This window comes from Martes martes (genome assembly GCF_963455335.1).
Source record: "Martes martes genome assembly, chromosome: 17".
Taxonomy (NCBI): Eukaryota; Metazoa; Chordata; class Mammalia; order Carnivora; family Mustelidae; genus Martes; species Martes martes.
Genome location: NC_137905.1, coordinates 18509290 through 18523606, shown reverse-complemented (window position 1 = coordinate 18523606; position 14317 = coordinate 18509290). Strand labels below are relative to the sequence as shown.

At 44.0% G+C, this 14317-nt stretch overlaps 1 protein-coding gene across 4 annotated transcripts in view; it reads left to right on the top strand.

Annotated features, from left to right (window-relative positions):
- Positions 1 to 13641, top strand: part of CTCF (CCCTC-binding factor) — a 52493-nt gene extending 38852 nt beyond the window's left edge. For 2 of the 4 annotated variants that reach the window (XM_080828247.1, XM_080828248.1), the window contains 6 exons: positions 119 to 268; positions 4997 to 5157; positions 5684 to 5866; positions 6496 to 6631; positions 10815 to 10976; positions 12159 to 13641. In XM_080828247.1, the coding sequence (XP_080684373.1) occupies positions 119 to 268; positions 4997 to 5157; positions 5684 to 5866; positions 6496 to 6631; positions 10815 to 10976; positions 12159 to 12337 (971 nt within the window). In that variant the 3' untranslated portion in view covers positions 12338 to 13641. Of the gene's footprint in view, positions 1 to 118; positions 269 to 4996; positions 5158 to 5683; positions 5867 to 6495; positions 6632 to 10814; positions 10977 to 12152 lie in introns of all 4 variants that reach the window. The other 2 variants (XM_080828245.1, XM_080828246.1) reach the window with 1 other exon arrangement.
- The last annotated feature ends 676 nt before the right edge of the window (positions 13642 to 14317 follow it).

The following is a 14317-nucleotide window of genomic DNA, read 5'->3' as shown; positions in this document are numbered from 1 at the left end:
TCTGCCTGCCTCTCTGCCTACTTGTGATCTCTGTCTCTCAAATGAATAAATAAAATCTTAAAAAAAAAATGATGGTGTTCATTTCATCTAATTTATTCATTCTGTATTTCCTTTTAAGGGGAAAAACCTTATGAATGTTATATTTGTCATGCTCGGTTTACCCAAAGTGGTACCATGAAGATGCACATTTTACAGAAGCACACAGAAAATGTGGCCAAATTTCACTGTCCCCACTGTGACACCGTCATAGCCCGAAAAAGTGATTTGGGTAAGTAAATTAGCTGGTGGCAAATGAAAAAGTAGTTTTGACTATTTGTGAAAATAGGAAGATCATAAATAACTTCCTTTTCTAAATTATTTAAGTTTTGTATAGGTGAATGGCCTGCCACTTACTAATAGCCATTGCTTACTATCTGTTTTTATCTTCTTTCTCTCACTGCAGTCAGCCGACAAGATTCTTTCCTGAATATAGCTCGTTTATAAATTAAAAGGAGCTGTAATGAGAGGAAACAGTAAACCTTTAATTAGTAGCCCTCACTGGTAATGTTCAAATCTCCAGTAGGGAAGTGACGTAGTATGATTCAAACTAAGGTCTGTCCATTTCGTTTTTCTCAGAACATAAGTACTTTCCTAAGTAATTAGACTCTTTTATTGGTTGGATGATAACTGTATTTCTGTGCATAATTAAACTACAGCTTATACAGAGACAGAATTTATCAGTAGAAATTATAGTTGGGCCCATAAAGGTATGGTCTCCTGGATGTCTCCCTTTGTTTTTCCTATTTAAGAGATAAAAATATTGCCCCAGTCTGTTCTGTATCCAAAATGTATTGCTTCATGAATATTATTCTTTTCCCCTTGAATATTATTCTTACAAACATTTTTAGGGGCACCTGGGTGGCTCAGTTGGTTGGGCATCTGTGTTCAGCTCAGGTCATGATGCCAGGGGTTCTGGGATTGAGCTCCGTGTTGGGTCCCCCCCGCAGCGGAGAGCCTGCTTCTCCCTCTCCCCCTGCTTGTGCTGTCTCTCTCTCTGTCAAATAAATAAATAAAAATTTGAAAAAGAAATTTATATTTAGGTAAATTGTACTTTACCAAACATCTTTTATTACTTTGTTTTACTTTTTTAACCCATTTGATGTTCACAGCAACCATATGAAGTGACCAAACCATGTGTATTTTAGCTGAGTAAAGCTATGCAGTTTAGCTGGTGTCTTAAAAACATTGTTATATTAATGTGACCATATTGAGCAAAATGCAGCTAGCATACACTTTTTTAAGGTGTAATTTTATTTATTTATTTATTTTAACATTTGATACACATTTTTAAGATGAAACTATGAGTTTGAAGCAGAGGACTTTAGGCTCCATGTGAGACCTGTAGGTCACTTGTTCATCCTACCCTGCTGTTAAGAGGACTTTCTTAGAAAGATTTAAGAGCAACTGTCCTCTGATAAATGAATTTTACTGTTCTTATGGTATAGAAACCCAAAATCTAAATTAATAATACCTCATGGGAGTGTTTCTGAGCTATTAGGCCACTGTTTGGATTATTTAAATTTTTAAAATTATTCAGTTGTATGATGCAAATATATATCTTGGACATTCTGTACCTTTATGATGCCCTTTAGGCCCTACATAATGAGAAACTTAATTGCTTAGGAGCTGTCAGTTAATAGTTATCTCCCAAAGCTAATCCCAAAGAAGTTTGTGTTCCCTCTTTTAAAGCAAGTCTGATTTCACACTAATATTCTGTAATTAAAATTTATCATTTTGTGACACAGGAAAGCATGGGCTTTGGAGACTGGCCTACTACAGTCAAGATTCACCCCCAAATACTGCAATACTGCTCTAAGTCTCTTTTTTTTTTCCAACTGATTTTTTAGGAAAAGTAACTACCTTACACAGCTGTTACAATTATTTAGTAAGAACACATGGAAAAAAGTCTTTCACTGTTAGGTCTTTATCATAGGACCAGAAGGGGAAGTTGAAGCTTTTTAAAAGTTACTTGGGCACCTGGGTGGCCCAGTTGGTTAAGCGACTGCCTTCGGCTCGGGTCATGAGTCTGGGGTCCTGGGATCCAGCCCCATATCGGGCTCCCTGCTTAGCAGAGAGCCTGCTTCTCTCTCTCCCTCTGCCTGCTGCTCTGCTTACTTGTGCTCTCTCTGTATCTCTCTGTCAAATGAATAAATAAAATAAAAATTAAAAAAAAAGTTACTTGAAATAATGCATGCATGTATAAAAGGCTTTCATATAATGCACGTGTATAGAGAGGAAAAAAGGAAAGTCTTCCCTCATTTCCGTTCCCCAGAATTGGCCCCTTTAAGTCTGATGTGATGCAACCACACCAGATTGGTAGCGGCATAAATCCATGATCCCAAATGCAGCTGAGCTGTCATTGTTTCTGGGCAATCCAGCTGTTTGTCCTTGTCAAGTGTGCTCCCATTTTCTTCAGTGAGTTCATTCATTCCTTCATCCCACAGATGTATAGGTCCCTGCTATGTGGGAGACACTGTGAAACGGTTCGGAGTTGGGTGAATCATTTGTACTTTGTTGAAACCTCTGATCTTTCCTCCCCTTTTTCCTCTGCCTCCTTGGTCTCAGTAAGTGACCTGTTTTCCTACTTCATAAGGAAAGTTAAGGCAACAGACTGAAACTCCCAAATTTCAGTTATCAAACCTACAAACCTATCTGCACTCATCCTTTCTTTGCCCATTTGCTACAAGACACTTGGCCTCCCTCTTCTCATCCATGGCCGTTACCTGCCTTTGCCTTGATCCTACTCTCTTGTCTTCTCTGCAGCTTTCTTACTGTCATGGACTGTCTCCTTACCTTGATGTTCACACTTCGTTTTCTAGATCTTTCCCCTCGACTCTAAACACGTTTACATTTCTCCTATTTTAAAGAAAGTCTTCCTTGTCTAGGTTTGATTTTTTTTTTAAGTCTTTAATTTTTCCTGTTAAAACATTAATTGGAAAGTTGGAAATTTTTGTACATGGAAACTTCAATTCCTAGTTTTTCATTTATTTTTTTGTGTTAAGAACATTTAAGGGGCACCTGGGTGGCTCAGTGGGTTAAGCCTCTGCCTAGGTCATGATCTCAGGGTCCTGGGATCGAGCCCCGCACTGGGCTCTCAGCGGGCAGCCTGCTTCCCTCTCTCTCTGTCTGCCTCTCTGCCTCCTTGGATCTCTCTCTCTCTGACAAATAAATACATAAAATCTTAAAAAAAATTTTTTTTTAAATAAGATATAACTTTCGGGGCACCTGCGTGGCTCAGTGGGTTAAGCCTCTGCCTTGGGCTCAGGTCGTGATCCTGGGGTCCTGGGATCGAGCCCCACATTGGGCTCTCTGCTCAGCAGAGAGCCTGCTTCCCCCGTCTCTCTCTGTCTGCCTCTCTGCCTACTTGTAATCTCTGTCTGTCAAATAAATAAATAGAATCTTTAAAAATAAAATAAAATAAGATCTAACTTCTTAGCAAGTTTTTAATATGTAATACAGTATTATAAAATATGGGAATTAGGGGCACCTGACTGGCTCAGTCTATAGAGCATGCAATGCTTGATCTCAGATCTCAGGGTTGTGAGTTGGAGCCCCATGTTGGCTGTAGAGATTACTTAGAAATAAAATTTTAAAAAATAAATAAACTATGGGAATTATGCTGTACAGTAGATCTCTAGGACTTACTCATCTTTGGCTCATTTATTTTTTATTTACTTATTTTTATGTTACTTGGGTGTTTACATTTGACTCTCATCTCCTTCCCTGCCAATCCTCACAGAGTTCTGTCCCTCACTGTCTGCCTTCCTCAGTTTCTGATTGCCCTCCCATCTTAGCGTATACCCCGTTCTGTAAAGTGATTCTTCCTAAGATCACTAACCACCACACTGCTTAATGTGGGGAACTTTCCACTTACCACTCTCCTTGCTCTCTTAAGAGTGTTCTTCATAGTGGACTGTGCCATCCTCCTTAAAACACATTCTTCCGGGGGCACCTGAGTGGCTCAGTGGGTTAAAGCCTCTGCCTTCGGCTCAGGTCATGATCCCAGGGTCCTGGGATTGAGCCCCACATCAGGCTCTCTGCTCAGCAGGGAGCCTGCTGAGAGAGCCCTCTCTCTCTGTCTGCCTCTCTGCCTGCTTGTGATCTCTGTCTGTCAAATAAATAAATAAAATCTTAAAAAAACAAAACAAAACAAAACACATTCTTCCAGGGCACCTGAGTGGCTCAGTGGGTTGAAGCCTCTGCCTTCTGCTCAGCGGGGAGCCTGCTTCTCTCTCTGCCTACTTGTGATCTCTGTCTGTCAAATAAATATATAAAAAATCTTAAAACAAAACACATTCTTCCCTTGGTTTCTGTGGCACTACAGCCTGTTGGCTTTCTTCTCTGACTGTTCTTTCCCAGCTGTGTCTTGTTTTAACCCTTTTTCCTTCCACTGGCCTCACCTGTTAGCTTTCTTAAAATGTGACCTGTACTCTTCTTTCTCTTTTTGCCTTAGTGATTTTGTGAGCTCCTGTGGTCTAATTCAAATCTCAACAGCTCCAGTTCCTATCTAAATCTCTCATTTGAGCTAGGCTTATCTAGCCTTTGCCATCCCTAGTTGCTCTCGTTGACATTTCAGATTTAACGTGTTTTTAAAAACCGAAGGTCTAAAACCCCCCTGGCCCCAGCTGCCTGCTCAGTTTTCAAAGCCAGAATCCTGGAGGTCATCTCTGGCAGCCTCCTTCTTTCTTGTTCTGTAGTCAGTGAATAAATCCTACTACTTTTTGGGTCTCTCATCAGTTCTCCCCGCTCCTTCCAAGCCACCATCTTCTCTCACCTGTCCTGTTTCCGTATCTTAACCAGTCTTCCCGCCTCTCTTGTCTTTTTGCCTTTTAATTCACTTTTAGGACAGCAGCCAGAGTAATTATTTTAAGAAGCAGAGAAGGACGTATTATTAATTTATTGAAGTGCTTGTTTGTTGTTTTCACAAGTTAGACTGGGCTTTGTGTTTTGCTTTCAGGTGTCCACTTGCGAAAGCAGCATTCCTACATTGAGCAAGGCAAGAAATGTCGGTACTGCGATGCTGTGTTTCATGAGCGCTATGCCCTCATCCAGCATCAGAAGTCACACAAGAACGAGAAGCGCTTTAAGTGTGACCAGTGTGATTACGCTTGCAGACAGGTAGAGACCTTCATAGTTAGAAAGCAGTTGATTCCTTCTTAGTGTCAGGTTTTATCAGAGGGTTTTAGATTCCTTATATGGTAACTGTTTTTAAGGATGGTAGTTTTCAAACGGATTTGTGAGGAATATCACCAAAGGTCTCACTCCTCGATTTTATCTCCTCAGTCTCCAGCTGATGTTTTATTCAGTCACAGCTTACCTCTCCCTCATGCAGACTACTGGCTGCTTTCTCAAAACTGGAGGAAATAAGTCCAGGACCTGAGAGAAGGGAAGAACATGGTCCTGGGGCTTAGGGGTGAGCTCTAGACAAGCAGCCCAGCAGGAGGGAGCCTGTCTGAACACTGGGATTTAAGGAAGCAGTTTTGCACCCCAGTAAAGATAACTTTATCCTCTGGACAAGCAGTTTTGAGCCCAGACCTTCGGAGAGAGAGGCCTGTCTACCATATGCGTGCAGATGGCGGCTGGGGTGGCAGCCCCGTGACGGGCTCTGAGGCCTCCCCCCGCACGTGCACCTGCTGTCTTTCAGGAGAGGCACATGATCATGCACAAGCGCACGCACACCGGGGAGAAGCCTTATGCCTGCAGCCACTGCGACAAGACCTTCCGCCAGAAACAGCTCCTCGACATGCACTTCAAACGCTATCATGACCCCAACTTTGTCCCTGCGGCCTTTGTCTGTTCGAAGTGTGGGAAAACCTTTACACGCCGGGTGAGAGTCAGAACTTCACTTCCCTTATCAGGGTTCTTAATGTCATGTTCTCGCTCTTCCACTGCAAAGCAGGGCAGTTTTTTCCACTGAGGTTATAAGCACAGAGATGCCTTATCATTTGGAAAGGGCCACTCGTCCCTACCTCAGGGTTTTCTGTACATGTGTGAACCCTCTGCTGAAGCGGGGGTGGGGGGGGCTCATGATCTGGATAGGTCTTTCTTGGGTCTTCCCTTGGGGCCATGTTAGTCAGGTCTGCGCAGGACAGGGAGCTGACCGATCCTCCTGTGCTCCTCTTGCCTGAAGGCTGCTGAGAGCACCCGGCCCCTCCTCTTTTGAAGGACTCTCTTTCCTCCCTCTCTCTTTGTCTTTCTGTCTCTCCCTCCTTTCTCTCTCCCTCTGTCTCCCTCCCTCCCTTCCTTCCCTCGTTCTCTCTCCCTCTTCCAGATGGAGACCATTTCCCTTGAATGAGGAGAGCATGTTCAGGATGTGCTTATTAGCACATACTAGAACATTCAGACTCATCACGAATACCCGTTATTTTTATTTTATTAAACTAAAGTAAGAGAACTTCTAATTTCTGATACCAGTTTTTTTAGTAACATGAACGAAGATTTTGTTTCTTCCGTTAGAATACTATGGCAAGACATGCTGACAATTGTGCTGGTCCAGATGGTGTAGAAGGGGAAAATGGAGGGGAAACAAAGAAAAGTAAACGTGGTAGAAAAAGAAAGATGCGTTCCAAAAAAGAAGACTCCTCTGACAGTGGTGAGTAACTTATTCCTTGATTTAGTCACATGTGGTAGATTTTGGTGCCCAGTTGCCAGTATGTTGATACATGGATGTACTGGGATAGAGAGGCCAATCCCCCTTCCTTCCTTTATAACCTCTAGTCTCCCTAATGTGCGTTATGTATTTACAGCAGCAGCTAGTTTGTTTCTAGGGCAAGTTTTGTGGGGTGTTTTTTTTTCCTCCTGATATTCCATTGCTTGATAATACCTTATATGTTACATGTTCAGTTAAAGCCAGAGCAAAATCAGTATCTTGACTCCCATTTCCTCAGATTAGTGATATTCTAAGGCCAGCAGAGTTCCTCTTCTGTGTTGGTAACTTTTACATTTAGGAAGCTGGTCTAGATTTGAGCAGTGAATCTAATGGACATGAAGAAGGTTTCTTAAGCATCTTGACCAACTTCTGGTTTGACTTGCCTGGGTCAGCCTAGCCTTGAGATGTGTTGATCAAACCCCTGAAGGTCAGCCTTTCTCTTCCTACCTTTATCTCTCCATTAAATAATGTAACACCTTGCCTATTTTCCTACCATTGATGCTTTTGGGGGTGTTTTTGGCTTCTAGTCATGAAATCCAGGCGGAAGGCATGCTTTAGGCGCTGGACTCATGAAGAGGGAGGGAGAACAGGAGTGTTGATAGCGGAGAGCCACATTTGATTGTACGTGCTCCTCTCGTGGTTTTAGGCTCTGTGAAGTGGATGCTTGGGCTGCTGGCCAAGTAGTTGAGAAGGCACATCTGTGGCTAAAGATGTAAGCTTTTTATGGTAAAAAATATATGTGGAGGGGTTTTGTTTTGGGGAATACACCTCCCCAGAAGCACCATCAGTTGGGAGAAATTCAAGATAGTGTCTTGTGTTTCTGAGGTCCTCATTTTGTCTTGTATTGCTTGTTAGTAATCATGGGGAGGAATTAAGATTTTTGAAGATTGAAAATGTTTGAAAACTTCATTCTGTCCATTGATTTTTATCTAAAACTTGCTCATGAAAGCACTAGGTTTTTTAGGTCTCTAACAAGGTCCCTTTTAGTTTTAGTTTTTTTGTTTAATAAAACCTTTCTGTTCAGAACTTTTACTTTTTCTGGGAGAATATTCAATCAGTAAGTGTGGGAGTAATTTATTTTTTGCTGCCTTTTCTAGAAAATCTAATTTAAGCATTCTCTTCATCACTGGGTTTTCAGTAAACATGCCTCCTTTAAAGTGTTGGTTTACTTCACTTTTTAAAAGCACACCATTCTCTGCTGGGGCGCCTGGGTGGCTCAGTCGGTTAAGCATCTGCCTTTGGCTCAGGTCATGATCTCAGGGTCCTGGGATTGAGCCCTGCTTCTCCCGCTCCTTCTGCCTCTCCTTCCTGCTCGCATACACACACACATGTGCTCTGTCTCTCTCAAATAAATAATCTTAAAAAAAAAAAAAGTACACAAAGTATTCTCTACTGAGAATCTTTGTGGGATCCCTTTAGCTAAGAACTTAATGAGTGGGGACGCCTGGGTGGCTCAGTCAGTTGAGCGTCCAACTCTTGTTTTCAGCTCAGGTTGTGATCTCAGTCGGGGTCATGAGATCAAGCCTCGGATCAGGCTCCATGCTCAGCAGGGCATCTGCTTGGGATTCTCTCCCTCTCCCTCTGTCCCTCACCTTGCTTGTGTGCGCTCTCTCTTGCTCACTCACTCTTGCTCTAAAATAAATCTTAAAAAAAAAAAAAAAAAAAGGCCCCAAGTGCCACCAGAGATCCACAAGTAACCTTGAGCCGGAGGATTTCTGGGTGCTTCTAGTTGCCAAGCTTCCTGCTGCCACAGATGTTGGCTCTTCGCCTTCTGGCTTACGGTACCACCTTGTTCACGTCTGTGGCTCCTCTCCCAGTAAGATGAGCCTCACTCCCCAATGATGCATCACCAGAGCATCTTCCAGCAGAAGACTTTACTGGTGGTTGCTGACAGATGCTGCAGCTCCTTTTGTCTTCCACGTTGCTGTCTTGCAGGGCACAGTTTGGTTCTGTGTCTTGTACCTAGTGTCTTTTTATCCCCCCAGAAAGTCTGAGCTGTCCACCCCACTGCTGATTAAGGCCACACAGTCACATTTGTCCTCTCCCAGAAGTTCTGCCTTTTGGCCATTTGCAGAGGTTGGCCAGCAGAATCTACTGCTATTTTCAAGGACTTTTGCCAACATCTTTCCAAGCCAATAAGCCTTTGACCCTATTAACCTTCTTTGTGTTTTTTTCTTTTTAGGCATTGGGCCAACTTGGGCAATAGAGGACTTGAATAAGATCTATAGGGAAGGGGTGCCTGGGTGGCTCAGTGGGTTGGGGCCTCTGCCTTCAGCTCAGGTCATGATCTCAGGGTCCTGGGATTGAGCCCCGCATCAGGCTCTCTGCTCAGCGGGGAGCCTGCTTCCTCCTCTCTGCCTGCCTCTCTGCCTACTTGTGATCTCTCTCTCTCTCTGTCAAATAAATAAATAAAATCTTTAAAAAAAAAAAAAAAAAGATCTACAGGGAAGCGTCTCATCTTGTTCTTGACACGCTGCCACATACCAGTGTGTTCCCCACGTTTTCACTTAGGATTTGACAAATAAGGCATTTTGTCCTGAAGATGAGGCATTTACTCCTAGCTGTCTAGATGTCAGTGTCTGGTCCTAGAGAAAGATGGCATAACCTGCACTTCTCAGAGGCAGGTGGGGAGGATAATTCTTGTGCAGAGGCAAGGGGCTGGGGCAGCAGAACAGCCCCAGGCAGAGGCAGGAGCTTGAGTTCTGCCTGCTGTAGTTTAGGTGCCTTCCAAATCACTTAGCGTCTCACTTTTTCTATTAAAATGAGGGTAGCACCTTTTCTTATTAAAGGAAGTAATGAGGGGCACCTGGGTGGCTCAGTGGGTTAAAGCGTCTGCCTTAGGCTCAGGTCATGATCCCAGGGTCCTGGGATCGAGCCCCGCAACGGGCGCTCTGCTCAGTGGGGAGCCTGCTTCAAATCTTTAAAAAAAAAAAAAAAAAAAAAGGAAGTAACGAAGGCAAAATGGAATAATGGAGAATGTTAGAACTGTGACACACGGTGCAAACAAGCTGTGTCTGTGTAGTGGAGTCTCCTTTCCAGAGCATGATGGGCCTGCGCTACAGCTCCATCCTTTTGATCTTCAAATCACTAGTAAGCAGGTTGGGAGTGCTTTGGAGATTATATAAGGAAACTGAGGTTCACTATGGTCTTTGTCCTGGGTCATACCTAGTGAGGGATTCAGAGCTTCCTCGTCAATGTTCTTTACACAGTAGTCCCCTCGGCTTTTATGTGATGATGGCATCAGGGAGAAAATTAGGGAGTTAAGAATGACCCATTGAATCTGGCATAGCTGAGAATTAAGTTAAAAAACTTGGACTTAAGAAACCATGAAGGGGCGCCCGAGTAGCTCAGTCAGTTGAGTGTCCGACTCGATTTTGGCTCATGTCATGATCTCAGGGTCATGGGATTGGGCCCCACGTAAGGCTCCATGCTCAACACAGAGTCTGCTTAAGGATTCTGTCTCCCCCTCCCTCTGCTCGCCCCCCGCCCACTGTCTGTCTGTCTGTCTCTCTCAAAATATATCTTTTTTTTTTTTTTTTTTTTTTTTAATCAATCATAGTCCTAGAAGAACTCTTGATGCCTGTCCTAGTAATAGGACTTCACAGTGCAGTAGGAATTTATGTTACACGTGCACACACGCACACACACACAAACACACACATTTTATGCCTACTCAGAGACCAGCAAGAGCATATCTTCAAGGGTCCATCTGAGGCTTAGTACCCTGCTTTATTGTTGCATAATAGATAGAGGGAATAAATGTTTTCAACTTAAACACTGTGGTATTATTATATATCTGGCATGTGATGGAATTGCCTCTGAAGAATTTGAAACTGAATATTCTGATGTCTAAAGCTAAAAGAAAAAAGTAATATCCAATCCACATAAAGTAGGAATAAGTCTTCAAGTTGATTTGTATATTAATTCTAGTGCAATACCAGTTTACTTTGTCAATGTTGATAGCAAAAATTCTAGCAAAAGCATTTTTAAATGGACTTTTATTGATGAAAATAAATACGTGACTAGACTTAATAGAATATGTGATTTTGTGCGTATGTCATATTTCTCTTCCGCCATACTTCTCCCTGCCCCCCACCCCCACCTATTACTCCGATTTCATGAGAAGAAAATGCTGAGCCAGACCTGGATGACAATGAGGATGAGGAAGAACCTGCTGTGGAAATTGAACCTGAGCCAGAGCCTCAGCCTGTGACCCCAGCCCCACCACCTGCCAAAAAGCGGAGAGGACGCCCCCCTGGCAGAACCAACCAGCCCAAACAGACCCAGCGTAAGTTACTTGTCTCCACTTAGTAGGCTGGAGGCTGGCATCCGCTCCCAGCATGTGGAGGAGCCAGACGGGTCCTTGTTTTGGGGGATGATGGGAACTAAGCCATGAGAACAAGTTAAGGTCACACCAGGAACAAACTGTCAGGAAGCAATTATTTCATTTTTACGGGAAACACATGAAGAAGACCCTAGAAACCTGTTAGGCTTCAGTGAGAAGTGCAGAGTGAAAGGGTACTCTCCTTTTGCAAGGTGGGTACTTCTAATGTAGGAGGGTTTTGCAAAACAAAGTCCCACTCAGCTGGCAGAATTGATATGGTAATGAATGTAAAAGAGCCAGATTTTAAAGGATGAAGGATAGAGCAGTTTCTGTGCTGAGACTGATCCTCCTGAGAAATCCAGGCCTATGGATTCAAGCGTTGGCCTTCTGACTCCGGAGAAGACACAGTGGAGGTGTTCACTTTCCGCCTCACGCCACAACTGGCAGTGGGCAGCGGTCCTGTCTTGGACACGGCCCTTGGGACAGCAGCAGGCTCTGGAGGACTGGAGTCTCTTCTGTTCTCTGTTGCTCTGGATATCCTGAAAGCTGGCAGGCAGGGTTTTTTCTTTAACAAATGCAAGACTTAGTCCGATGTTTGTTATTTTTTTTTTAATGTACTCCCCGAGCCCCGTGTGTAGATGTCGGTTTGGGGTGGGGGAGGTTGACTGTAGACCCTGCGAGCCATTTTGCCTTCACACCCTTGAGTGAAAACACTGGCAGAGGCCCCGGGTATGGGAGACTTGAGGATCGGAAATGGATGTTCCTGCTGTCGGTGGTGCACCTCCAGCGGCCCTGGATCACAGGCATCGTGAGGTGTTCTTGGTCACGTCCCGCCTGCATCTCTTGCCTGTCTCAGAACCCGCTTTCTGACCTGAAGGAAAACTAAGGCTTTTAGTATGGCATTTGGGAGGCATATGAACACGTATGTTAGCATTTTGTTCTTCAATAGTCAGAGAGTATTGGGTCTTTACAAATGGCCATATTTTAGGTCATTGAGTCTTTTTTTAATGACTTTCCCTGTATCCTTGCTAAGGCTTTCCTGCATTGCTGACATCCATTTAGTGTCGAGTCTGACAGGACCCTTGCAGTCCTCAGGGGCTATAATGGAGCGTTTGTTTTGTCCATGCTCTTTCTTGCCAGCAACAGCCATCATCCAAGTGGAAGACCAGAATACAGGTGCAATTGAGAACATTATAGTTGAAGTAAAAAAAGAGCCAGACGCGGAGCCCGTGGAGGGGGAGGAAGAGGAGGCCCAGCCAGCTGCCACAGACGCCCCCAACGGAGACCTCACGCCCGAGATGATCCTCAGCATGATGGACCGGTGATGGCGGGGCCGTGCTCATCACCAGGACTGCTCTGGGCTGTGTTTCAACGGCCCGCATCTTAATTTTTTTCCCTTCTTTCTTCTTTTGGCTTTGGGAAAAGCATCATTTTACACCATTTTACCAAACATACTGAGAACTAAAACTTCAAGGATGATGTTAGAAAAATGTGATTTTACTAGAACTTGCTGTTTGATGTTAGCAAATCATGGAATGTTCTGAGTCCCCGAGGGTTTACTGTGGAGTGCTGAGGACAGTGTTGATGCCTAACTGGTTTTCTTAGATGGAAACAGAGACATTGAACCCTCTCTCTCGCTATGGTAAACCACTCCAGAATGGCCACCGGGTTTTCCAGAGTTCTAGGTCTTCTTCCCAGGAGAGTTTTTAATTGTAAATGCAGACTTGGGAAGGACTTACACTTTTAAACTGGTTTTTGCTTCTGCTTCTTCCTGACTCCCTTTGCTCGGAGCCAGCTGCACACCAGTAGTACGGCATGCTGCGGTCGGTGTCTGTCCTGAAGGCTTTGCCTCTTTCTTGGCAAAGTTTCTGGTATGGTCAAGCTTGTAAATAACTTTTTTTACATTTTAATCTTTTCCATTAATTAAGAGATTGAAAAGAAGTGCAGTGTAAGAAAACCCAGCATTTTAATTACTTGCAAATTAAGTTACCACAGACTCTGTCGTGTGTAAATGTTGACAAGGAATTGGATCACAATCATGTAGCAGAACGGCACTGAGACTGCTGCCCGCTAGTGACGGACGCCCACACGGAAGATCGCGATTGCCAGCCCGTGGAGCCAGCATTTGAACCTTGTACAATTAACTTTCAGTTATGATTTCCCATCTACATTTTCTTTGCTCTGTTTGTAGCTGAATTTTGTGTTTTATTACTCCTCTGTTCAAGCAGAAGGGTGATTATGAGTGGGTCACAGCAGCCCAGAAAAGTTCACTAGGTCAGTAATTTAAACTTTGGATCTGCAAAACAAAATAATAATGTGAAACAAAACCAACTAAAAAGTGATTCTTGCACATGAACTGTCACACGTTTGAAATGTGTTTTTTAGAGAGCCTCAGTCTTGCTGATTTCAAACACTTTTCTCTTCTGTGTATTGCTTTTAAAAGAGCCATCAGTTAGCTATCAGACTCTAGGTTGATGCATTTTGTACTTAGCTGTACTGTGTGATATTTTTCATTATTTTAGGACGCCAACATGAGACCTGTAATAAAATATGTAATGGGGTTGAAAGCTGGGGAGGAGGATCTACTGCTGTACAGCTAATAAATCATAACGGATTAACAAGTGCTCCAGACACTTCGTCACGTGTGATCTCTGCCTGCTGAGGGCCCTGCAGGTCCACATGCGTGGCCTCAGGTGGTGCTTGCCTGGTCGCCGTTCAGAGGCGAACTCTGTTCCCAGGACGGCCACTTCCTCTCCGGCATTTCCAAGATGATCTTGGCAAGTGGTATTAGTGAGTGAATCCTGCCGCAGGTTTTTAACTCCCCAGAGGTGTGTGTGCGTAGCAAGGTATGGGTGGAAAGGCACCAAGCCTCCATGATCCACCATAGGAATGGGTCCCTGTGGCAGAGGGGTGACCACAGAGGTTAGAGAAGAAGGGCGCTCTGGGAAGTTCTGTCCTCTGGATCTCAGCTCAGTGAGGGCTGAGATCAGTACCTTGAGTTCTGCCAGGTGCAGCACAATAGAAGCTGGGCCCAGTTTGCCCTAGAGAAGGTCGTTTGGGAGGGGAGACAGTCACCAGGCTGCAGGGAGGTTCCTAGATAGCATAGCTTGTGAGCAAGCACAGTGGGAGGCACGATGGAAAGGGAATTGGAATGGGAGGTTGATGCATTTGTGAAACATCTTGCTGCTGGCCATTTCTGGGCAGATAGCTTTGGCAGACCCATTTTGGGTAAAAGCTTCAGCCACTAACTCTAGGGCTTTTTAACCAGAATTCTGAATTAGTGGTTTTCAGTGAGAAGTAACAAA